This window comes from Condylura cristata, unplaced genomic scaffold (assembly GCF_000260355.1).
Source record: "Condylura cristata isolate star-nosed mole 26May11 unplaced genomic scaffold, ConCri1.0 scaffold00024, whole genome shotgun sequence".
Taxonomy (NCBI): domain Eukaryota; kingdom Metazoa; phylum Chordata; class Mammalia; order Eulipotyphla; family Talpidae; genus Condylura; species Condylura cristata.
The window spans coordinates 23,031,300-23,058,285 of NW_004567125.1; the positions used below are offsets into that span (position 1 = coordinate 23,031,300).

A 26,986-nucleotide genomic window follows, 5' to 3' on the forward strand; every position below is an offset into this window, starting at 1 on the left:
TTAATAGCTGAATAGAATTCCTGTCTATGTGCTTCCATCTACAGACACGACATTTTTTTTACCCTTTCATCTATTGATGAAGAACTACCATACAATCCAGTATTTACACTATAGGTATATATCTGAAAAAAAAAATCACAGTGTGGAAGAGACATAGTATACTCCATATTTAACAGTTTTAAAATTAAAAAGAATAATAAAGGCTATCACTAAATACAATACTACTTTTAATTTATTTTAAACATCTTTATACATTTTAACAACTTTTTTCTGTGCCTTTTTAAAAAAATATTTTAGAAATTGTAAACTTCCTTTTAATGTCATAAAGTTGTCATTAACTGACTAGTATATCAAATTTCAAATAGAAGTTTGCATTTATTTTTCTTCTTGGACAGTCACCTCCCAAAAGCTGCACACCTGTGTCAAAGCAGGAGTCTAGCAAAGGAAGTCATAGGAGTGGAGGACAATGTTGTCTGCCTATCAGGTCCCATCAACACTGTTACAGTTGGTCAGATGAGTCGTTGTCTGTGACACAGTCAGGTGAGAATAAGAGTGAGTTTGTTTTCTTTGTATTGTATTTGAATTCCTGTCGTAAATTTTGTCCAACCATACTTAGAATACTGTTATCCTTTGCCGCATTTGTTGAAACTTTTTTTTGACAGGTTAGTTGCATAATTATCTATTTTCTATTGATAATTAATCCTATTACTAATTGCTCAAAATATTCTGAGCAACATACTGATATTCTTGATGTTAATCCCCATTATTCATTAGTCATTTATTCACCAGACAGTTGTTTAATTTTTTGCTATGTGTCAGCTTCTTGCTTCGGTGTTCTGTGTTACTCTGCTTCAGCTTGTTATACAAGAAGCACATAAATTGCTATCAGACTTTACCGAGCAGGTGTCTCCTATTAGAAACAAACTCCTGGGAAAGGAACTGTTTTGTTAACAATTGTAGCAGCAGAACCTACCAGAAGCTTTGCACAAAGTGTATATATTTTTTAAATAATTCTTAAATGACTTAACAAGGACTATACAAGAGAGGTAAGAAGTAGTAGAGCAATCTCAAAAGAAAAGTTAAGTATCAGCTACAGATAGATAGTTGGAGCTATTGTTTGTTTTCCTATATCCTCCACCCTACCATATATCTCTGTAGTCAGTGTATTGGTCATGAAAGAATGCACAGCCTGTACACTAAAGGACCCAAGATATTGGTTGATCACCTTTAGCTAGACAATGCTTGGTTTATGTGGAATTCTGAGGAATAGTAATAACATCATGAGTATATACCTTTTGAGCTCATTTCTGGTTTTTTTTGAGAGTACATATTTAATAAAGTAGAACTAAAAAATATTAACCTGTTTTTGGGTTTGATCCTGTTTTATACTTCATTTTTTATGTTTCAAACTAAAATGAGTCAGGGAATTTTCTACATCTATATTAACGTTCTTATTACTATTTCAATAACTGTAACATTTTGAAAAATAGAAATTCTATAATTTATATAACTATTTCCCTAATGATGTTCATTTAGATCTTACTTAAATGGAGTGTTTCATTGCTGCTTTTCATTAATAGAGTTAATGTTATTCTTAAGATAAAAATTAAAAGATTTTTGTATCTCTTTCAGAAACTACATCTGACCAAAGTGACATTGAAGGTAGGATAAGAGCCCTGAAGGATGAGCTGAGGAAAAGAAAATCAGTTGTGGACCAGTTGAAGAAGGAACAGAAAAAAAGACAGAAGGAAAGACTAAAAGCTCAAGAAGCTAGTCTGATCAAACAGTTAGAGGTTAGACAAAGGAGGAAAGGGGTTTAATATTAAAGCTAATGTATATGTGAAACCTATGTTTTTAATGTTATAATAAAATAATGGTTTAGGATTTTTCGATATTAGTTTGGTGCCACATATTATTGTAACTCAAAAAAAATCAGAGGCTATCTAAACAAACTTGCTTAAATCATTAAATGCTAAGTTAAAGTATTAATTATTACAATATCAAATATTGAAATAAGTAAAATTAAAATAAGATTTGTTTTTATAAGTAAGAGGAATTAAGCCAGTAGAAGATTGATATCCTTATTCTTTTAGGCAGAGAATCATTAGCTAAATACTTCTAGCTATTGAATTGTTAACACTTCAAAGGCTGGATTCAGACTGATTCAATAATGAATGGAGCATTTAAAAAAAATGCTCCATTCATAGCACATATTCACAGTGTCTGGTTTACAGCAGGCTGTTAGTATCACAGGGATAGCAACATCTAAACATTGTTACTCTGAAGATAAAATGAAGTCTGTATAAAGTAATGAGCTGAATTCCTAACACACAGATACTTGAATATTTGTTGATTAAATTAATAAACAGGAAGAATATGTGCTTGATGTTACCATAATCAAGGACAATTAACAAGACAGAAATTGTAGCTAACACAGCAAAGAGCTTACTAATAATTACAGCACCTACAGTGTAAATGAAACCCACTTCCTTGAAAATTTGAAGTTGCCCACAAGCGGAAACGACTACGTAGAAGCCACCTAATCGATTACGATAAAGGCAACACAACGGATTCTTGACATAAATACTCACATCCAGACTAATCCAAGAAACAAGAGACCATCCAAAAAAAAAAATAACAAAAAAAAGCAACACGGAACTAAACACAGGCAGAAAGACATAAAACAATGTGCAAACACTAGAACCACAAGCTCATAAGGGCGCCAAAGACCCTGAAAAAAGCAGAAATCAAAAGAAACAACTAAGAAGCACCACCAGCAGAAAAAAGAATAAATACGACATGCAAAATAGAAAGAAAAGAAAACCAACAAGACATCACAAAAAGAACGACACACAAAAAAAGAAGAAAAAACCACAAACCATACAACTAAACCAAAAAAAAAATAAGCAACTTCAAATTTTCAAGGAAGTGGGTTTCATTTACACTGTAGGTGCTGTAATTATTAGTAAGCTCTTTGCTGTGTTAGCTACAATTTCTGTCTTGTTAATTGTCCTAGATTATGGTAACATCAAGCACATATTCTTCCTGTTTATTAATTTAATCAACAAATATTCAAGTATCTGTGTGTTAGGAATTCAGCTCATTACTTTATACAGACTTCATTTTATCTTCAGAGTAACAAGGTTTAGATGTTGCTATCCCTGTGATACTAACAGCCTGCTGTAAACCAGACACTGTGAGTATGTGCTGGATATACTCACAGGGATAGCCCTTTTATAATGAGAAACTGAGCTTCACTGAGATTAATGATATCTAGGGATATATGGCTCCCATGTGGTAAAGCTAGGATTTTAATTTATCTCTAATTCCAAATTCTCTGCCCTTATTATTATTCAATACTCTCTTTCACTAAAAAAAAAAAGGTCTGCTAACAAATCTGGAGAGTCATTTTACACAGGTATATATAAAAGAGATGAGAATAGGGATAATGATTTGCACTGATGTTTGGAGGAACATGGTTAAGATATTGGGAAGTTTGTGTTGGAAAGTAGTACAAAGCAAACTTTTAAAATAAAAAAATGTTTGGGACCTTTAGAATCAAACTAAGCCTTCCTCCTCTAGGTCAGTGGTTTTCAACCTGCACATTAGAATTAACCAAGTAGCTTTTTGGAAAGTGCAAATATCTAAGCTCACTCCCAGAGATTTTGATGTAATTGCTCTGTAATGAGGCCCAGGATTTAAACACACTACTATAGGTGATGAGGAGCCATTGAAAGCTAAATGAAATACTACCTGGTTGAATTGCATTATTCAAAAATGTTCATTAATATTTCAGCCAGCAAAATTTCTGAAGAAGTGTCATAAGGGTCTCATTGTATATTTAATTAAATGGTTTTAAAAGAGAAAATTCAACATGTAGGTTTTTAAATTAGAGTAAATGATGAAGAACTATAAGTGTGAAAAATCTTTTGAATTTTATTTATCACAGATTTAATATATGAACTATGCTCCTTTTATAGTTTTCAAATTTGAGAAGTCATAATCCTCATAAGTCTAGCTAAGTAGACCATCTAGCTATATAGTACATGTTAATATCACTTTCTGTAAACATTGAAAATTCAGCAGAAAGTGAAAGTGTGTATATTGAGAGTAGTAAAAGTAAGAGTTTTAGTTCAGGTTAGTACAGATCAGGTTTAATGATCTACAACAATTGACAAGCAATCATCCATCCATTCACGCATTCTGTAGTACTTTATTGGCAGCCTACTTTGGACCAGACACTGTAAATATGTACTGAACATACAGTGTTAACAAAACAAATGTAACCTCAAATAGTGGGAGGTACATAAGTAGGAATTTTCGCTCAAAAAATCTAAAGAGAGGCCCTCTCTGGTGGTGCGGTGGGTTAAAGCACAGCACTAAAAAGCTAAAGGCACTTCAGCATGAGTTCGATCCCCACCCAAAGGTAATCCACATGGTGGTGCAGGTCTCCTGACCTGCCCGCTGTTCCCCTCAGCAGTGTACTTCCTCAGGCTATCTATTCTGCTCCCCACTTTGTCTCTGGTGTGAAGCCTCTCACTGCCACTGCACCTCTGGCCTGTACACCAGTTCTGTATGCATAAATAAATAAACCTTTAAAAAAAAATCTAAAGAGAGGTACAGTGGATAGAGGATTTCCCTTAAATTCATCCACATTATAATTGTGGACTAGTGAAGTTTTGATTCCAGAATGACTAATAACTAGGAAACCTTTTTTTCCCCCAATTCTGAGCTATTATACTTCCAACCACTTCCTGTCTTCAGGGCTTGTATTCCTAAGTGCTTACCCCTTAAGAATTTTACTGACATTAAAACTCAGTGACATGGCTGAACTGAAAAATACCAAAATATACTTTTCAAAACAATAAAATCAGCCAGAGTTTTTAAAGGTAATATGGTATGGATTGTTGCTTTATAAATATTAAAAATCTATAAAGTTAAAAGTGAGATTTTATCATTCTGAATTGATATTAGGATTACAGTTATACACCTCATACATAGAACACTTAGGATTATAATTATGTACCGTTCTTGGGCTATTTTATGGAGGATATCTAAGAAACTGTTTAAGAGAATTCTGAAGAATGGCAGTGGGATAAAGATTTTTGTATTATATCTTTTTAACTGGTTATTTTACCATAACAATATACTATTTTATAATTTAAAAGTTTTTCTTTAAATTCTGCATAGTGACTCCTATGATTTTTCTAAACTTAGTCATATGATGAATTCATTAAGAAAACTGAAGCCGAGCTTAACCGAGATTTGGAAGCATCACCAACAGCCAAACCTCAAATTAAAACATTCTCATCAGCTTCTGAAAAACCCAAGATCAAGTCCCTTCCACTACACAGGTAGAAATATTTTATAACTTACCTGTATTCTATTTTGCTTAGGAAAAGATTTTTGATAGAAGCTATCTTTTATGTTATTAAATTGTGGAAAGAAAAATGTTGGTTTGTATTTTTAGTTTCACTAAAGTAAAATTACACAAATCAAATATAAAATAAGGTACAGATTTAAAAATGAATTTTGAATCCTGAAATCTGGCGCTTGCAATATAGTATTCTACAGTATCTTAGCAGCACCATAAATTGGCATAGACCTTTGCAAAAATAATTTGATAGTGTTTCAAAGTCCAAAACAATTTGTAACCTTTGACTCAGTAATTCCACTTATGGAAATCTAATTTGAGAAAATATAGGTTACCAAAATGCATGAGTACATTTTTTATAGTATTATATTAATAAAACTTAATAATAGCAATAATTATGTGATACTTTAGCAATAATTATGTCTTAAAAAATGGGTGAATAATTCAGTAAATTATGAGTCTTTCCAGGGATAGAATATTATGTAGCTGGTAAATGCAGACACAGATCGTATATCAAAAATGTTAGTTTGTAGTATTCTAACCAAATTTTGAATAATGAGCAAGAGTTAGAGAACTCAATGAGACTGAGAAACGAGACATTTCAAAAAGGGGCTTTCATGAATCACCAAAAGTAACAAAGAGTTTGGTATATCATAGAAACTAGACAGAATATTACTGGAATTAGAAGAAGAAAAGTGGAAAAAATAACCAAATTGTGAAAATTTTGTACTCCTTCTCTGTAGCATCCATTTCACTTTTTAGAAGATGTGAAGTCTCTGGAGGTTTTATGTTTTGTTTCATTTTTTAAAAGTTGAAATTTTTTCATTGTTTGTTACAGGAATAACATATAATATAGACTCACTACAATTAATTTTATTACCTGAGTTTGACTCCTGGCTCCAATGAGCTCTGTAACTGAGCTAGTTGCTTAACCTCTTTGTGCTTCAGTTTTTTTACTAGGAATTTATATCCCTGTAAAAGAGGGAGAATAATACTTGGTTAGTATACTTAAGTTAGAACAGGTCTAGCATACAATAAACACTTTGTTAGTTACTGTTATTATATTGAGAGAGTTAGTATAAAGAGTTTAAATTATGTCATGCTTAAGTAAACCCAAATAGCAAATGTCTGTAATTAGATATATTTCATTTTCATATTTTTATGTTTAGCTTAGTGTATACTTTTGTTTCATATACATATTTTCATTGTACACTATGAATTTACTCTAATCCTAAATAACATACTATTAGTTTTATAGTTTCATTAACCAAGCTTTTGAAGGATTTTAGTCAGAAAAATGACATAATCAGATTTGTGTTTAGAGTGCTCCTTTTGACCAAAATATGAAACTTAGGTAAGCTTAGAAGCAGGAAGAAAGTAGGTTTCACATAAGGGTAGTAATAAGAATAGAGAATAGGAAATCGATTTTAGGAATACTTAAGGAGATTTGACTAACCTACATGCTAGATAAGGAAGCAGGATAAATGAAGGATGATTCCAGGTTTTTGTTAAGTGGTTGTGTCATGGTTCTGTTAACCTAAATTAAAACCAGGTGTTCTTTATGGGGAGCTTATGCTTTTGGGTCAGTTTTGAGGTACATAGAAGACCATGTAAGTGGAATTACTCAGCACAGATGTCAGCATTAAATATATAGGTATGATCAGTTTATAGATGGTGTTTGAAGCCATAAATATATCTATGTCACTAAATAAGGTATGCATTCAGAGAGAATAAAAGGGGGCCATGTACTAAAAGATAAAGTAGCATCATTTAATAGCATTGAAGATACTGAAGCTAGAAAATGAAGGTAGTGGGTATATGTAGCTCTCCCAGTTAACTTAAAGAGTGAGGGCTATAGATTGGGGTAGAGTGAAGAATTAAAGGGGAACCCTTTTTAGGCTAAAGGCAAATTTATAATCTGAGTTGGAAAAGTTTCTAGATTGAAAGGCTAGAGATTATAGGAAAGAGAATGGATAATTGAGCAGTAACATCCATAAGGCTGTTGAAATATATGGGATTTAGGGGAGAAAAGGTTGTAACAGCCTTGAGCAAGTGTGAGAGCTACACCTTTAACCTTCTGTAGTAGAAAAGAAGGTGGATGGAATTTATGTGAATTTAAGTTTATATATTATTGTGTTGTTATTAAAAAAGGCAAAACCATTTTACTAAGAACAGTAAATGCTACAGGCTAGATGAAAATGGCAAAGATTACAATACATTCCTCTTAATGCAGAAGAAGAAAGTAATTGTCAGGGAATTAACTGGTTTTTGTTACTGGTTATTATAGTATAAGAAATAAGTTTATTTCTGTTAATTAATTTTTCTACTTCAGATCTGAAACAGCAAAAAATTGGAAATCACTAACAGACTCAGAACGTTCTAGAGCATCTCTAGAGTCTATTGCTGAACATGTTGGTATGTACCTATAAAAAACAATTATGCTGTATAATCTATAGATTTATGCAGTGCTACAAAATTCTATTTTTAATTTAATCTATTTTTTTATTAAAAAATAAACTCTCCCCTGACCAAGGGAACAGCTTTTTTTGTAATCAGAGAATTTTATTTTATTTTTTATTGCAATAATACTGCATTATAGCACTAAGTTTCAGGTGTACTTCAATGAAAAATCAGCATATGTATACTACATTAAGTTTACCACTAAAAGTCTATTTCCATCCTTCACTATACAGTTGTTCCCTTTTACTGATTCACCTACTACCCTTCTAGTCTTATTAATTGGTCTTATAGTCTAACAGTTTATCTGTGTTTTATTTAGTTTATTAGTTTGTTTTCTATATCTATATATGAGTGAAATCATATAACATTTAATTTTTTCTGACTTAATAACTAAGCATATTAACTTCTAGGTCCATCCGTGTTGGTGTAAATGACAGGATTTTATCTCTTTTATTAATAGTTCAGTAGTATTCCATTTTATATATATATCACATTGTCTTTACCCATTTTTAGATGATGGGCAATAGGTTGTTTCCAGCTCTTAACTGTTGTAAATAGAGCTACAATAAACACTGGGTGTACATGTCTCTTAAAATTAAAAATTTATATGTTCCAAAGAAATACCTAAAAGTGAGGTATGGAGAGTTTCTATTTTTAATGTTTCCATATTGCTTTCCATAATGGTTAAATCAATTTATATTCCTAAAAAGAGTCAACAGGTATTCTTTTCACTACAAATCCTCTTCAGTACTTGTTTTTTCTTGTCTCTTGGATAATAACAATATACAATGAACTTTTTAATAATAGATTATTTAATATTTTAAGGTAATTTTATATTTTCAAATGATTTATTGATCATGTATAATCAGCTTATTGTCTCAAATTTATGATAAAAACTGAGGCATATAGATACTAATTTAATCTAAAGACTAAATTGTTATTAGCATCTCTTAAATTCTCTGTTAATCAGATTTTGTATTTGGTTATGTATTTTTAAACCTCTATTACTTCTGAAGATGAGTGGTTATTACACCTTTTATAGTAAAATCCAAAATAGATAAGAATTATTGAAAATAAAGTATAACTCAATGAAGAAATAAAACTGAGTCATGAAAAAAATGTTCCTAGCAACAATGACAAAATAGTTTCCAGTTAAAAACTTTGAATTCTTGGTTTATTAACCAATTAAATCATACTTATTTTCTTATTTTGCAATTTTAGTCTTAGAGGTACTATATTTGCACACTTAATCTTTTTTTTTTTATACTTATGAGTCTCGTTAAAGTCCCCAAGGGAATTCATTCTTGTAGATATATATAGATGTAGATGCAGATTTTTTCATTTACATATTTTTCATTGTTCATTTTTGTACAATGTGTGATTTTTACCTTTCAGTTTTTATCCCATAAAATTGCCAAACTATCCATCCACATAGACTCTTGTGTTTTTCTCTCCTGTTTTAGCTCCTCTCCTTCTCCCTCCCCTGCTGAATGTCTCCAATTTGTAGTTTGCCTACTGGTTTTGTCTATTTTTTTTAACCCTTGTATAATTCCCTTATGTTCCTCCTTTAATTGAAGCCATCCAATAGATTTTTTTTTTCCTTCTGATTTATTTCACTGAGAATAATCCCTTCCAGCTCCATCTATGTTGCTTCGAATGGCATGGTTTTTGTAGATGAAGATTTGTCCTTTCTTCATTTGTTTCCTATGTGAAGGACATCTATAATGTGAAATACAATCGAGGATAATCACACCAAACAATGTTTCCATATACTTAAGAAATTTTCATTTCAAATATTCCTTTTATTATTAGTACAGTATATTTTCTCAAAGGAGAAACTACTTTGTTATAACCAAAACAACTCATATTTATACCAGAGTTTTTCCTCACTAAGATTGGATTTCTCTTTAAACTTTGGTTCCAGAAATTTAAAGATTATCATTAAATAATTTTGATGTGATTTTTTTTTTTTTTTCTTTAAGATGCTGCATTGGCAGGTTCTGAGAGATCAGTATCAGAAAGGTCTTTGTCTCCCTATGCTAAGAGAGTGAATGAATTGGACGGTCAAACAGAAGAGCATTTTCAGACTTCATCTCCAATTCTTAGACCATCAAGGAAAATCAGAGCAGAATCTGGAGATTCTCTAGATAATGTACCTTCATTACCTCTTCTCAGAGAATTAAGTGTACCAAATAGAATGCTGGGTGTGTCAGATGCCCAGATAGAAGAATCCAATCAAAAATCAGAAATACAAGATGTAGGATATGCAAAATTGGAGGAGAGTATAATTGAAGGTGCCTATTCTAAACAATCTAGAAAGTCTGATGTCTTATTGAAAATGGACATGGAACAGGGAGATTCAGCTGAAATTTTTTCAAGAAGTCTTTCTTTAGATTCTGTAAATGCCCAGAAAGATTTGGTTAGGTTAACCATTGAAACTGTTCATAAAAATGAGCTGAACGAAAGACAGTCAAATCAAGACATGGATCATAATCCAAACATCAAATCAGAAAAAGACATTCATGAACAAAAGAACATAAAGGAAAGCAACTCATTTCTGTCAGATCATCTTTTTCCTCCTAAAGAGCTATCATACTCTGAAGATTTTGAAGTGTCTTCTCTTAAGAAAGAAATTTCACCTGATTTGTACAAAGATGATTTTGACATGTCATCTTTGTTGTCACTAAGGAAAGACTCTCAGTCTTGCAGAAATAAATCACAGGGAACAAGGAGCTTTAGAAGTAGAGCCACTAGTTTTGGTAGTGATGATGAAATCAGTGAGTGTCTCAGTGAGAAGAGCCTTTCTATTCATAGCAGTGTTCACTCTGAAAGGCTACTAGAACTCAAGTCCCCTACCGAGCTGATGAAAAGTAAGGAGCGCAGTGACGTAGAGCATGAAAAGGGAATTATTGAATCACCTTCCTTGACTTCAGTTTCTGTTGCAGATGAGTTGATCGGTTTCCACATTGGTGATAGGGTGTTGATTGGCAATGTTCAACCAGGAACTCTTCGATTCAAAGGTGTGACTAGTTTTGCTAAAGGTTTTTGGGCTGGAGTGGAGTTGGATAAACCTGAAGGAAATAACAATGGAACATATGATGGCATTGTATACTTTGTGTGCAAAGAGAAGCATGGTATTTTTGCTCCTCCTCAAAAAATATCTCACATTCCAGAAAACTTTGATGACTATGTAGACATAAATGATGATGAAGACTCTTATTCAGATGAACGGTATCAAGACTGTAATCAAGAACAAAAAGATGAAGAAGGTCCCAAGTTTGATAAAGAAAACAATGTAATTGAATGTTTTCATGAGATATCTCCACCTGGTATGCAGGATAGAGAAATCTCAGTTGATAGAAGCCTTAAAATAGAAACTGACAGTATACAAGACATTTCTGGAATACTTGAAGCCCATGTTCACCAGCAGTCTTCAGTAGATTCATTGGTTTCGTCAAAGGAAAACAAAGACCTTGTTTCTGATGCCACAGAAAAGGTTTCCATTGCTTTAGAAGATGATACTTTAGATAATACCTTTTCTGAAGAATTGAAGAAGCAACAGCAATTTACAGAAAAGGAAGAGAACCTATATCCTGAAGTTTCAGTAAAACTTTCTACCCCACTTCTGGACCTTTTAAACAGAGAAAAGAACCAATTGGAAGCCCAACTGTGTGAAGAAAAGAAGTCAAAGCAGCAACTGGAAACTGTCAGTTTACTGACAGACAATTTACTAAAAGTCTTTGTAAAGGACACAGTCAGTCAACTACAACAAATCAAGAAAGCTAGGGATGAAAAAATCCAGCTCAGCAATCAAGAGCTTCTTGATGATGATAAAGAGAAAGTGCCATCCCAAGACCTGTCCCAAAATCTTGAGGAGCAATCACCAGGTGTTCTAGATTGCTTCTTAAGGTCTGAATTGGAAGACGATAAAGAAGAGATGTCCTCACCAGATATGTGTCCCAGACCTGTGAGTATTTTGTCTAAGGAGCACATCAGTTAAAACTTTACCTTGGTAACACATTTTAATTCCTTAATGCCTGATAGGTTTTTCTTCCCCTGAGACATTAGATAAAGATCACTGTAGTCTGTAAAGTCCCTGTTACTATTTTGTCTGAAGTGTAATTGCCCTCTGTTATGTCATGAGTAGTCACTGTGGGCTTGTCACAAATACTGGCAGGCTTATGCTGGTTTGGCAGTCACTGAATACTGTCCTCAGATAAGCTTTTCTAGCCCTGAAGAAATTTATCCCATGGAGCTTCTAATAGTTCTCAACCCAGTTCTTTCTTCCCTGTGAAATTATTTGCCTACAAATTTATTCAGCAATAGTTACCCTGCAGAGATTACCAGTGGTGATGTTGACTCTGGTGAAATTGAAATATACCTACTGTGACATATATTCAGACCATCTATATATTTAGGTTGTCCGTGGATAGTTGAGCAAAAGTAATGATTTTGATTCACTTGAACCAGATCATCCCCAAAGGTGAGAAACTTCATATCCCATGTCCTTATTCCAGACACAAGACAGTCTTTCAGAAACAGGATAATGGTGATACAAAAAGGGACAAAACTAGTCAATAAACATTTTATAAAAATTAAATTATAAAGCTTATATAAGCAGAATTATGGGAAAACAGGATAGTTTTTTTTTCTTAAGTTGTTCTTTAGTAGTCACCTTCCTTTTGCTTGTTTATAGAGAAGTAGTAAATATACAAATAACTTTGTTGTTAAAAAAATAACTTGTTACGTGATCAGAGGTCATTGATGGTGCTCTATTTGAATGATTCTGTTTCTGTAGGAGAGTCCAGTATTTGGTGCCAGTGGGCAAGAAGAGCTTGCTAAGAGACTTGCAGAACTTGAAATTAGCCGGGAGTTCCTGAGTGCATTAGGAGATGATCAAGACTGGTTTGATGAAGACTTTGGTTTGAGCTCTTCTCACAAGATCCAAAAAAATAAGGCAGAAGAAACAATTATACCTTTAATGGCAGAACCTAAAAGAGTTCCCCAAAAGCCATTTGAAACATTATTGGCAGTCCCACATACTGCAGAAGAAGTAGAAATACTTGTACATAATGCAGCAGAAGAACTTTGGAAATGGAAAGAATTAGGTCATGATATTCATAGCATCAGTATTCCTACAAAACTAGTTGGTTGTGCTAGTAAAGGTTTAGATCTAGAAAGCACTAGTAAGCGGGTTTACAAACAGGTATGTAACATCGAAGGATAATACTAATTTTTAAACTTCTTTCTGTTGTCTAAAATTTGAATTCTTAGCCACTTGATTTTGTTTCATTTTTCCTCCATCAAGGCGGTTTTTGATTTAACGAAAGAGATTTTTGAAGAAATGTTTGCTGAGGATCCCAACTTGAATCAACCTGTCTGGATGAAGCCATGTAGAATCAACTCTAGTTATTTCCGACGAGTGAAAGATCCCAACAATCTTGATGAAATAAAGGTACTGCAGGATATATATATATAGAATACTTCCTTTTTTTGACTTGCTATTCATTTACACATATCTATAGATACCATAAAAGGACTTATTCTTCAGTATTACTTGCCTTCCAGTCATTTCCTGTATTACACAATTTATAATATTTAAGAAAAAAAAGTTTGCCATTCATAGAGATTTATTTTTAAAAAGATTTATTGATTTATGCATACAGAACTGGGGTACAGGCCAGAGGCTCAGGGGCGGTGAGAGGCTTCACCAGAGACAGAGTGGGGAGCAGAGCAGGCAGCTAACTAAATACACTGCTGAGGGGAGCAGCGGGCGGGTCAGGAGAGGTTTGCCACGCCATGTGGGTCACCTCCGGGTGGGGATCGAACTCATGCTGAAGTGACTTTAGCTTCTTAGTGCTGTGATTTAACCTGCTGTGCCACCAGGGAGGGCCCTCATAGGGATTTTAAGTGAGTTTTTGGTAACTTTAGATACACATTTAGAAGTACACATTCATGTACAAAATAAGCCTGTCATATAAACGTCAGACACACCAGCAAGACACATAAATGTTTCCATCTTTGATTTGGACATTTCAAATTGGCAAGGTGGTTTTGAAATATGCTGGATGATAATGTGATATATAAAAAATGTTATTAACTAAGAAGATGAAGTGCCCTGAAGCTCCAAGAAATCCCAGCAAACCAACTTTAAAAACACATTGGTGGATATATATCTGCCTACTCATATGTTTCTTTATTGCAGCAAAAGTTGTATTTCTCATGTATTGCCTCTCAGATTTTATTGTACATATGAGCCATCTGGTGGTTTTGCTAAAATGGAAATTTTCCTCCTCAGTAGGTCTGAAGTTCTGAATTTTTTAGAAAGTTCCCGAGTGATGCTGATGCTGTTGATTCTAGGACCACTCTGAGTAGCAACTCCACAGTTGATAGAAAGTTTTTTTTTCCTCCAGAGAACATACCTCTAGTGATGTGTCTTACTGGTATATTTTCTTTTGTCACATAGACATGTATGAGAGCTATCAAAATGCACTGAGAAATAAGTGCATTGCTCTGGAATATAATGTAGTGGATTGCCTAAGTAGTTCTCTCCTTCACAAATTGAGGTGTAACTGACATACAATATTACATTAGTTTCAGGTATGCATCATCATAATTTGATATTTGTATATTGTGAAATGATCACAGTAACTTATTAATATCCATCTGCATATATAGTTTCAGGGTTTCTTTTCTTGGAATGGTAACTTTTAAATATACATATAATATTATTAACTATAAAAACCTTCAGAAAATATTTTGTACTGATAGAATACCAACAGAGATGTGTGAGAGATAATGTATGCTTACATCAAAGGTGAGCAAATTATGGCTCATAGGTCAAATTTAGTCTGCCATCTATAAAAACAAAACACAGGTGGATCACAGTCCTGTCCATTTGTTTACATATTGTCTGTGGCTGCTTTCTTTCTATAACAATAGAGATGGGTAGTTGCTGCAAAGAACATAATTGCCCACAAAGCATAAAGTATTTAGCCTTTTACAGGAAAAAAATGCTGACTCCCACTTACATTAAAATAGCAAGAAAGAAGTTTTCAAAGATAATTTGATTTATTAAAAAAACAACTTTTTATTTTCAATTTTGAGGAGTGTCAGAACTACCTGTGAAGCTTTTGAAAACACTTGTGTACTATGTTACTTTCAGCACCTCACTGTTGGTACATTCTGAATACATGGCGTGAGTCTGTCTTTGTGTATGTAGGCTGGGACTGGTGCAATGTGGGGTATGTTGGTAGTTTGAGAATCTACTCACGTGATTATGATTCAGAAATGCATCCTTTTCCCCACTAACTAATAAAAACCAAATTATTGGGCCCTCCCTGGTGGTGCAATGAATTGGGACACAGCACTGCAAGCTGGCTATGGCCGCTTCCGTGCGAGTTCGAGCCCCACCCCGGAGCTGAATGAACCACATGGCGTGGCAGACCTCTTCTGTCTCATCTGCTGCTCCCCTCAGCAATGTACTTCATCAGTCTGCCTGTTCTCCCCATTCTGTCTCTGGTGAAGCCTTTTACCCCCGCACCTCTGGCCTGTAATTTTTTAAAAAATAAATAACCAAATTATTTATTAAAAATGGAACAAATAAGCTGAAATAAGAGATAACATAATACATACCAGTGGTTACCACAAAGATATGTATCAATATAACACAATAATGCTATCTGCCAATTTTAATATTGAAAGAGTATTTTAAAAGTGTTTTTAAAGGATGATAGTAAAAATATCATTAACAGTAAAATTACCCTGTTTTTCATATTGAAGTGTTGGTTAATTTTTTTTAAGTTAACATGTTCAAATTTTAGTACTTCCAAACAAACTGTTATCCCAACCAAGCATTGTATTTATTTTCTCATGGCATCGCTCCCAAAATTTATGTGCAATTTTTAAATTTCAGATATTTATTCCACGCTTTCTTTAACAGTTTTGCCAGCTTGAAGTTAGTTAATGGTGGTTCTTGAGTAGAGGACTCTAAAGTGATTTTTCTTTGCAGATTCATCAGTGAGTTTTACTTTTGTATATGTGTAAAACAAAAATTCTTTAATTGAATAAACTGAGTACTGGAGTGCTTTTATCTTCCAATTGCTAACTGTAAATAGAAGAAATTTGTGTGATCTTTTATTATCTATTCTCAGCATGTATCTTTTTACTGTGTATCTGTTATAAGAACCAAATCTCAGAAACTTTGTTGTGTTTCATTTATTCTTATTTTCACAGACCTTCTTAGCAACTGAAGTACTCAAGCTGTTTAGTCTTAAGAAGGAAACTAACCACAAAACAGATTGGCAGAAAATGATGAAATTTGGAAGAAAGAAAAGAGACCGAGTAGACCATATCTTGGTTAGTATATACAACTGAACTAATTTTTAGCATCTCTTCTGAAATCAGACTGAAAGGAAAAAATAATATAATTGATTGTAAGTCTATGATAGTGAAGTCCAAATGCCTTCATTTGCTGCATTCCTGCCTCTCCATTTTGGAAATTTATTTTCTTTTGATGAATATTTAATGTAACTATTTTGTGGGCCTGAATCTAAGAAACACAACTGATAAACAGCTGAATGATGGCTTTCACTTTTACCAATACTAGCTAGTATCAACTTTCAGTTCTTTACTAAAAAAATAATCTGTTTGCTGTATATAAATTTATTAATGATTTTTTTTAACATGCTTATTGGCTATATCTTACCCCCTGCATATTTGGCCTAAACCTTAGCTCTTCTACACAAAAATAAATAAAAATTCAAAAATGTATATTTCATAGGTACAAAAAATAGATTAATATACAAAATATTGTTTCTGCATCCCTCTCATTCTGAGTGCAGCTTCTCTTCATGAAGTGCATATGTTATACTCTGTAAATTATGATTAAATTCCACCCTTTAAAAAAGTAAAGTACATTTTTTTTAAAGTTTCAGGTCTTTTAACGTGAAGGTCTTAGTCTTTGTTACGAATGTCTTTAACTCACACTCTTGAATCATAGTTTCCTTGAGTATAGACTTCTGGCTTGATGGGGTTTTTTGCTTCAGCAGTTTGAAGCTGCAATTTCATGGTAATCTGACCTCTGTTGTTGTTCTTGAGCAAAACTGACAGCCCTTTATGGGAAATATTCCTATTCTTTTTGGTTAAAAAGAATATTCCTATTCTCTTTAAAAGTATGTCTTCATTCTACTATTTCTCTAAATTTGTCCAGGTGTGGATTTTTTTTTTATTATTTAATGTATAGAGTCATACCTTTACCCAGTTAGGAAAGGTTTTCAACTACTGTTCTCAGAATATTATTCCTCTTCAGTTCTTTCAATTTCCTGTGACGACTTCTTCCGACATCTCTGTGGTCTTGTTTCTCTTTCATGACTGTGTACTTCTCCCCTAAGTAGTTCTGGAACTTCCTTGTACTTAGGATTTCTCTTCTTTTTCAGGATATCTTGATGGATTACAGTATCTTTTGTTATATCTTACCCAGTTTGTTTATGTATTTATAAAATACAAATTTTTTTTGCTAGAACTCATAGTCTTACCAACTGATTTTCTTGTACAAAGTTTGCTTTTTAATGTACTTCAAGAGTTTTTCAGATTTAATTTATAAGTAATATTTAGATAATATAGAGAAGAGACCACGGTTAATTTAGTCAGGCCAATATTGTAGATTGAATTAAGCTGTCTTTTCCTATTAAATGAATGGTTTTTGGAGAGTTTAAACTGTTCATAATTTTGCCTAGGATCACTAGTTTTAAAAGGTCCAAAAACTTCCTGAGCCTCATTTAATATATTTTTTTAAAGATTTATTATTTTTATGGAACAGGCTACAGGCCAGAGGTGTGGTGGGTGAGAGGTTTCACCAGAGACAGCACTGCTGAGGGAAGCAGCAGGTGGGTCAGGAGAGGTCTGCTGTACCATGTGAGTCAGCAAGGAGAAAATGGAGAGGGAAGTGGTGACAAGAAACAGTTCTTTTGGCCTGAAAGAAATGTGTTGTTTGTGTGCTGTGTAGAGAAATGTGATGGCATACACCACGGGCAGGCTCCCTGCACAGATGGTACTGGAACCAAGCAGTAGGGAGTTGGCCTCAAACTGAGTAGTAATCGCCCTTTTAAAACCATTAAGAAAACATATGATTTAGTTCTTGTTGCTTGAACTAAGAGGTCCTATCAGTTCAACTCTATTGGAGATAAGTAAAATACAAAAAAAAAAAAGTTTTTTTAAATCTTTTATTTTTTTACATCATTGTTCATTTTTGCATGTTTGATTTCTCCCCTAATGTGTAATCCCCATAAAATTCCCACCCCCATATCACCCATGAACTGTCACCATAGTCTCTTCCCCCCCTTTTAAGAAATACTTTATTAAATGTAGTTTACATCAGGGCTCATTTTTGTACTTGCTTGCTTTCCTCTCAGGTGTGGTCCCCATGGACTTCCCACTGCCAGGCACAGTCACCTAGTCCTCTGTGCTCTTCCTTTGACTCCTCTCTTTCCTCCTCCCCTGCAGAATGTCTCTGATTTTAGTTGCCTGTTAATTTTGTTTTTCTGTATTTACTGCTATAATTGCCCCTGATCCCTTATTTGGTTCCCCTGTATTCATCCTGTAAGTGAAACTATCTGATATTTTTCTTTTTCCTTCTGACTTACTTCACTGAGCATACTCCCTTCTAGCTCCATCCATGTTGTTGTAAATGGCATAAGTATTTCATTGTGTGTATATACACCATATTTTATTGATCCAGTCATCTATTTTGGGGCATTTGGGTTGTTTCCATATCTACCATCCCTCCCCTTTTTTATTAAACTTTCTTCCTCCCTCTCTGCTGTAATTTATCTCAGTTCTATAGTTTGCCTGCAAGTTTCATCTTTTTTTCCCCTGTTCAATAAACTCTCTCTTAGTCTAAAGTGAAATCTTTTGTTTCAGTTTTTGTTCTCATTCACTGTCCTTTAGTAAAGTTTCAGATACTGATTTCCATCTTCCAAGTTAGTTAAGAGTATGATGAGCTAGTTTTAGCAGAACATTTTCAAACTATGTAAGATGTGGAACCTAGTGACAAGTAGATTAACTTCTGTATCGCCTGTATATCCAGTTCCCTTGGAAAATCTCCCTATTGTGAGTAGAATTGTACTTAAAATGACAAATCCTATAGTGTAACCACATAGATGCTGATTGAATCTCCTTGACAACTAGGATCTGATAAGGTACTTAGTAGCTCCCAAGTTTCTCTTTACTGTTAGTAGGTTTCTTAAATTAAATCTAAATTGATTTTCACAGGATTGATTAATTGGAATGTGCTTCTGCAGCTTTAGAGTTTTATATAACAATTTAAATTCTTACTACCGTCTTTTGAAACTTTTATTAAGAATTCAAGAAGGCCATATTTTCTTTTTTTATTAAGATATCATTGGTTTACAACATTGTATATAATTCAGAAATCTTGGATCCCACCTCTTTGATTGTGTGCTGCCACACTATACCTACCACCAAAGCACCCTTAGTTCTCCACCATAGTCCATTGTTTCCCCTTTCCCCATTCACCTCTGCCTTCCCCTCTCCCTCTTTAGTTTTAGACTTATTCAGATTTTTAGGGTTTGTTTTTGGTTTGGTTTTTGTCTGACTCTTGTCTGTCTGCCTTCCATATAGAAGGAAAGCCGTGTGCTGTTTGTCCTTCTCTTTCTGGCTTGTTTTGCTTATCATAATCCCATTTCCAGTTATGTTGTATTGTGGGTGGGTGGTTATGCATGTGCATGCATGCGTGTGCACACATATTTCTCTAATCCCGCCATCTGTGCTTAGGCACTTAGGTTACTTCCATAACTTGGCTATTATAAATAACGCTACAGCGAACATAGGAGTGCATATATCTCTTCAAATTAGTGTTTTTGCATTCTTTAGGAGTAGAATTGCCGAAGCATATGGTAGATCTATTTTTATTATTTTGAGAAACCTCCATATTGTTTTGTATAGGGGCTGCACCAGTCTACATTCCCACCAACAGTGTACCAAAAGGAACCGAAGGGGTTCCTTTTTTTTTTTTTTTTCACATTCTCCACATGTGTTGTTCCTGAATTTTCTGATGGGGGTGTGAGTTGATATCTCAATGTGGTTTTGATTTGCATTTCCCTGATGTATGGTGACGGTGAGCATTTTTTAAGTACCTGTTTGATATATGTATGTCTGCTTTGCAGAGGTGTCTTCTGCCCATTTTTTTAATTGTGTTTTTTGTTTGCTTTTTGTTGAGTTGTGTGAATTCTTTGTAGATCTTAAATATCAGCCCCTTGTTATATGTATGGTGAGCAAATACTTTCTCCCATTCGGTAGATTATCTTTTTGTTTTAGTGATAATGTCTTTCACTAGGCAGAAACATTTCAGCTTCTGCATGTAATTCCATTAGTTTACTTTTCCTTTTGCTTCCCTTGCTCTGGGCAGCTCCTGTCAGCTTATTGAATTTGTCCCAGTAGCCCCCACATTGCCAACATGTACATGGGTTCTTCCTTCTGACACAATTGATACATTTCCCAACTTCACTATCCCTAAAGTTGATGTGCCTACTCACTACTAAAATAATTAACTGGGGGCAGGAGGGCCAAAGATAGCCTTTACCGCCACATACCATTTACCAGATATTTATTTAGCACCTTCTATTTGCATTGTTCTAGTAATTGAGAATTTATAACTGAAAAGCAAAAGCTTGATGAGTTTGTGGCCTTGTGGAAAAACATAATACAATATAATCTGCATAATATTTTCAGGTAGTATAATATGAACAAGATAGAATTGAAAGACTAAGAAAAATGCTCCTGTATCTTCCAGGTAGAAACTTCCTTCCAGGTTGATAATTTACATTTAATCAAATAAAGTACAGATCCACTTAACTCACCTCTCCCATCTTGTCCTCAGGATATGATGAAAGACCCTGACAGACACTTGCTGAGGTCTGACCACACTCTATTTACCACATTGTTCTTTTCTATCAACCTAGTTCCCTATTTTAAAAAAAAGATTAATCTAACTTTTTAGTGTTATTAATTAATTTACACATGTACATCTTTAGGAATAGGAAAACTGTACAGAAGAGAATAGACTCAAAAGAAATACCAGAAGGAAAAAATGGGGTCAACTACTAACCCTCCGTTGCCATAGTTGAAGTTCATGTTTACACTTCATGCTTTCCAGTGGCCAAAGCAAAAAAAGAAAACAGCTGAACTGCTGAGAGGAAATAGTATTATTTTTTGCTAATACTTACAAGGACACTGTGGGGGCTCATCCTGGGTACACTGAGAGATAATAATGGATCATGTCCTGAGGATGTATTTCTACTCTAAAACCAAAAAGATTTAATTAGGACAGTGCTTCCTGAATTTTTTTTTAATTGGGGAGGAAGTTGCTCAAAGAACAGATTTAATACTAAGGGCTAAGAGAATTTATCTATCAAAAGGAAAGCTATGCAGCTTTGTTTTAGCAAATTCATGGGTGATAAGAACTCTTTTTTGAGGACACCTATTAGCTTTCCCATAACCTAGTTTTTCCTTAGCACCAGTTTGATAAATGTTGGCTAAGACTGTTTCTTATGGCATTCTTCCTAGGAGAGGAACACAGTTCCTTGGAAGGTTAGTAGTTTTCCTTTTACAGCCGCAGAAAATGATCCTTTGATCAAATAAATATGAAACTCTGAATTAAATAGGCTTCTTTACTGGTAGACTTCTCTTTTGTAGGTTAATTAATACATTGTAAAACCCACCAAGGGATTTTCCTAAAACTTATTGACCATAAAACTCTTCTTGGTGGCACATCTGCTCATGGGCCATATTTTAGGGAGAGAGGAATGAATGCTTTGCATATCCTTCAAACAACCTCCTCAAAGAGAAACACAGCATTTTGTCATGTATTTGACATCCTCAGCCACGCATTGCTAGGCAACACTGTCTTCACTCTCTAACTCTCAAAGTCTGAGATGATATAGCCTCTTTGACCCACAAGTCTTCTCATTTACTTCATCGGGACCCAGAGTACAAGGAGCCCTCTTCACTTCTTCTGCCTTTTTCAAAGGAACTACCATTGTGGCAAGTCAGGAGCTTGTCGTCACTTGGTACTTTTGCTAAATTGGACTTTTGACCCGACATAACCATCACTGCAGTTACTTTTGCTGAATTTGTGACTGCCTCTGGGTCTGTAATCTATTTTCTCTACCTGGCCTCCCCCGCACAGTACCATTATTTCTAGTAAGCCTAACATGTTCCCTTATAAGTCACCTTTAAGAATTTGTTATAAGGAAGCACAAAATCTTGAGCAGTTATTTCTAATTTCATTAGATTTTTGACCTGACATAACCATCACTGCAGTTTTTCATTTACACTAGGAATCCCCAAATCCTAAAGTGCTATTTAAAAAAAAAAGTATTATATAGTAATGACTTTAAAAATGAACAGCATTACATAAATACCTCTATTGAATATTAAACTTTATAAATTTACTTATAGTACTTCAAAATTGCCTACTATTCTGCTTGGATAATTTGTATTTTATAATTGCTAATCCATATAACTAGCATTTTGCATTCTCTGCCCCTTAAATTCCTATACACATTGCCTTAGGCTGATACATATATAACATACTTGTAATCCTTAATATTAATAAAAGGCTAGAATATTATCAAATTCCATTTTGATAATTTTAAATTCATTTTAATTTTATTTGGCCATTGAGTTTTTTGACTCTTTGCAACTTTAAAGGGGTTATTGCTGTCATTGTATAAGTAACTCTTCTCAGGTATTCTCAGTGATGAACTACAAAGTCAGCATTTGCCAGCATTTGTGTTTTGTGTGCAAGTGATTTTTATAAACTTTTTTATTTTTTCTCTTAAATTCTAGGTACAGGAGCTCCACGAAGAGGAGGCCCAGTGGGTGAACTATGATGAGGATGAATTATGTGTGAAGATGCAGCTAGCTGATGGGATCTTTGAGACCTTGATCAGAGATACTATTGATGTTCTGAATCAGATCAGTGAAAAGCAGGGGAGAATGCTACTTGTGTGACATCTTGCAAATAAATCGAACACTGAGTGCTAACATGAGTCCTGGGCCTTTCTGCCTCCTGATATACACCCCATCTCCGTCATAGCAAGAGTACTTCGGACCTTGTGGCTGTTCAGAAAGACTGCTGGTTTGGAGTGAAGGGGACAAAGTGGTATATCTGGTATTACAGCCCTTGCCTTTAGAGACTGTCCACTGGATTAATTAGTTGTTTTTCAGTGGGCAGGTTTGATTTCTGATGTTAGCACACAGTATAATCTTGCATCTCTTGTTACACCCCTGCTGGGTCTCAGATGAGAGGGCTGAAAACACCAGACTTACCGCTTAGCTTAGACCTAGGGTATCACTTCCTTGAATCTGAAGTCAGGAGGAAAGGTAATAGATAGATGCGTCATATGATTTTTGAAGAGTAATCCTGGTCATAAATGGACATTATCATCTCTAAACAGTATTAAGCCTTTCACTACTTCTGAATAGGCAAGTCTAAGAATGTGGTCCTGTTTCACATTGTGGAGCTCACTTAGTTTCTCCCTGGAAGACACTTTCTCCGCCATTGCAGTTGAACAGCACCAAGTGGACGGGCTAGCAACACAGAGTGATGGTAGCCTCGCTGTCTGAGCACCATCTACAGAATTTTAAACCTATGGTTATTTTTATCTTTCTCAATATGGACATGAAAACAAAGAAATGCCCCCACTGAAGAATGGGCTCCAGGACTGATGCAGGGCTGGTTCTTCTCCCCCTTGTCGTACCCCTGCACTTTTCTTACTCCTGAACCTCTACCAGCTACTCCCAGATCACAGATCCTCAGGACCATCTCAGGCATCCAGGCATGGCAGAAGTGGAAATAATTTGTTTTGGCCTTCAAACTTTCAACTCCCATCTCTCCCCAAGAAGTCAGATGTTGTTACTTGAATGATTTAGGACATGAGTGTGTGCACCAAAGACAAAAAATTGTCCATTGTTTGTGTGCTTGTTTTATGCTACAGAACATTTTTTAATTTATTTTAAGATAAATTATTGCAAATGTGTGTCCCTATTCAGAAGTGAAAGATTCTTCTTGTAATAGTTAAACTTTTGTCTCAAAGCTTCTATGGTTCGTAGCCTTTGCACAGGACCCTATGGTTTTAACAAACCCATACACATATCGAAGAAGGCAGTTTATTAATTCAGTGAAAAGAAGATGTGCTTTTCCAAGATCACCTGCAGTGGGAAAAATGATGTAAAGACACTGTCAAGTTTAATTCTGCCTCTCTTGCAGCATTGCTTCTCACAACTATTTACCTAAATCGGAAAAAAACAAAAGACTCCTGCTGCTACATGAGAGCATGCGTGACGCTCTCCCAGGACATCATCAGTGCCCTGCCTTTTTGACTGGTATCCCTTAATCAGTCATGTCCTTCAAGTAATCCAGAAAATGTGGATATCTTAGGCGTGAATGTAAATGCCTTAATATTGAAGGTCCTGATTAGAAGCATGATATAAGACATCCACTGGATTCATACTACAAGTATCCTGGAATGTTATAGCTTCAAAATAGGTTAGAAAAACCCCAAAGATGGTATAATCTTTTAAGTGTGCATGTTCGTTCATTTCTGCATCTTTCCTCCAGATATGCCTTTGCATCTCAAATGTTTCACTATGCACACTTCCATTCCTCTTTGGTTTCATCTTGTCATTTTGAGAAACTTACTAAAATAATCATTGGAATTTTGCATTTTGCACAAGGACTGGTATGATAGCTCTTGATAAATAAGGAAAGCACTGAACTATTGTGATTGGGTCTCGGGAAGTGTTTGGCTTGATGTATCGCCAGCATTTCTTCTAGGCTTTTGATGTGGAGCTCTAGTCTTGTAGCCATAATAAGCAAACTGACTATGAGCAGCTAGGGTTTCTTGGGGTTATTAACCAGTAGTGTGGAGATACTATTTTCATGTGGCCAAGGAAAAGCAAAGGATTTTTTTCAGTTTGTGTTATTTGAAAGACAGAAAATCATCTAAATCCTTTGGTTGTTTTATAGGATTACATTGTCCTTACGATACTCAAACTTTACAGCTGCTGTAAATTTTTTATAAACAGTATGAAATTAATACAATAGGAATATAGGTTGTTTTTCTACATCCACTTTATTTGAATTTAAGTCAGTTTTTAATAAGAAAGTTTATCTTCACTCTTTACAACATGATTCCAGGAAAGGAAAAAAAGTAATTTAAGTCCATGAATCAGCAATCGGGACTTCAGAGTTCCCTGGTATAAGAGCGCTGCCGGGAACGTGGCTGTCACAGTCCTAACCCACCCAGCCTTTCTTTCTTACTAGCTTGGGAATCTTCAGTTCCAGATGAGAGGCAGGATTAGATCAGTCTACTTCTTGCTAGAAATGGTTATCCATAGTATGGTAGCAGAAAACAAGGAATCTGTAATTAGCAGAATTAACTATTTGAACATAAATGAAAACGGGTTTGTTGTTAGGATTAGGGGTGATTAATGTGGATACTTAGCCACTTGTTCCTTATAGGGATCTTTTTAATCAAGCTCTGCCTCTTAACCAAGAATCTAAATATTTCCCCTTTCTAATCTTTGTTCCTTTTCCCCACACTCCCATCCTCTTTCACTCTTTCTTCATAACTCCTCTAAGAAAAAGATCTTTGCATCAGCAGTAATACCTTTTAGAATAGCACTATCAGAATTTAGTAGTAAACCAACATGTAGACTTCAGATTTATTTCTGAGTCCAAAATAATTTGTGCTATCCAGGGTACTTAACTCTGGGTTAATTAAGTACAGGGTATAGATTCCCTCTTCAGGTCTAAACAGGAATTTTTACTCTAGGGAAAAGTGGGAAGAGCTCAAAAGTAGTTAACAAGGAAGGTAATTTATTTTTCTTTTATTTAAAAGAAGAAAATTCCTTCTATGACTACAGGTCTCTGAGAAATTATCTTTCAAAAGAGATTTCATTGCTCATATGAGTGTTGTGGCCTATTGATAAAAACAATTTTGTTCACTTTCTTGTCTTGAAAAAAAAGTGGCCTTAGCTTTTTGCAATACTTGAATAAAGTGTGTACTCGCACAGCATTAGAGACTCATAACTTTTCTGCAAGAAGTTCAAACTTACATCTTCTTTTACTACCTTAAAGAATACTAGTGAATAAAACATTAATTCAAAGAGCAAATGATAGAAACTACAATGATGTTTAATGCAAATTGTAGGAATTTACATGTTTACAAATCATCTTAAAACTGGTTGTGCAGCAATTCAATAAAATATCTTTGTATTATAAAAATGTGAAGAAAAAAATGTAAACTGATGTAAAGGAGGTACTGTCATTTTAATTAACCTATGTTTAATAGCTTTTCCTTCTGGACTTTGCAAAGCCTTCTAGGTAAATACATTGCAAAGCGTTCTCTGGGAGGCCCAGCCTCCGTGTGTGTACTGTATTGTGCAGACATGAAAAAAACAAACCCGTTTACTGTGTATGTGTAAATAGCCTGGTCATCAGGCCATTTTCAGCCAATAGTCACATCCAGTGCAACTTTGCACAGAAGACTTAGGGTGTGGTTTGTAAGTATGATTTGTAAAATAACTGGGATGAATTCCCATGTATACCTGTGTAAATAGATTTGTTAACTGAAATGTACTTTAAGAAAAGATAAATCTGTAAATAAACTTGATTTATAAGTTAATTTCATGTCAGGTGTGGATTTTGTCCCCTTTTGGGCCAAGCTGAAAGCGAGTCCAGTGAAGTTCACTTATTTCTGATCTTGAACTGCGTGTCAGATGGCTTATGCTGGGGCAGTGGAATGAGGTGAGGGGTGTGTAAAGCTACTTGCTCTGTTCGTGGTGCCCCCACTATGGGGGCTTCTGAGCATCCTGGAATGTGACATTCACCTGTGCTCTCAACAGCTGCTGAGCACCCTTGGTGTTCTGAGCAACACACGGGGTATGGGGGGAACAGCAAAGGTGACAGACACGGACCCTGACTTCATGGAACTTAAAGAATCACAAGAAAATAATTTCAAGAATCACGCATGACAAATTATGATAGAAGAATACACAGAGTTTGAGAATATATGGTAACAAAATACAACAAGGGTGGTGGTGGGCCAAGGAAGAATTAAGTGATTA

General features: G+C 34.6%; 1 protein-coding gene across 1 annotated transcript in view; it reads left to right on the forward strand.

Moving 5' to 3' along the window:
- Window positions 1–26,544, forward strand: part of CEP350 (centrosomal protein 350kDa) — a 100,147-nt gene extending 73,603 nt beyond the window's left edge. The window contains exons 29-37 of the mRNA XM_004688533.2: window positions 396–540; window positions 1,633–1,793; window positions 5,218–5,354; window positions 7,707–7,789; window positions 9,817–11,801; window positions 12,633–13,040; window positions 13,143–13,289; window positions 16,070–16,192; window positions 22,703–26,544. Of these exons, the coding sequence (XP_004688590.1) occupies window positions 396–540; window positions 1,633–1,793; window positions 5,218–5,354; window positions 7,707–7,789; window positions 9,817–11,801; window positions 12,633–13,040; window positions 13,143–13,289; window positions 16,070–16,192; window positions 22,703–22,867 (3,354 nt within the window). The 3' untranslated portion in view covers window positions 22,868–26,544. The remainder of the gene's footprint in view (window positions 1–395; window positions 541–1,632; window positions 1,794–5,217; window positions 5,355–7,706; window positions 7,790–9,816; window positions 11,802–12,632; window positions 13,041–13,142; window positions 13,290–16,069; window positions 16,193–22,702) is intronic.
- Window positions 26,545–26,986: the final 442 nt, after the last annotated feature.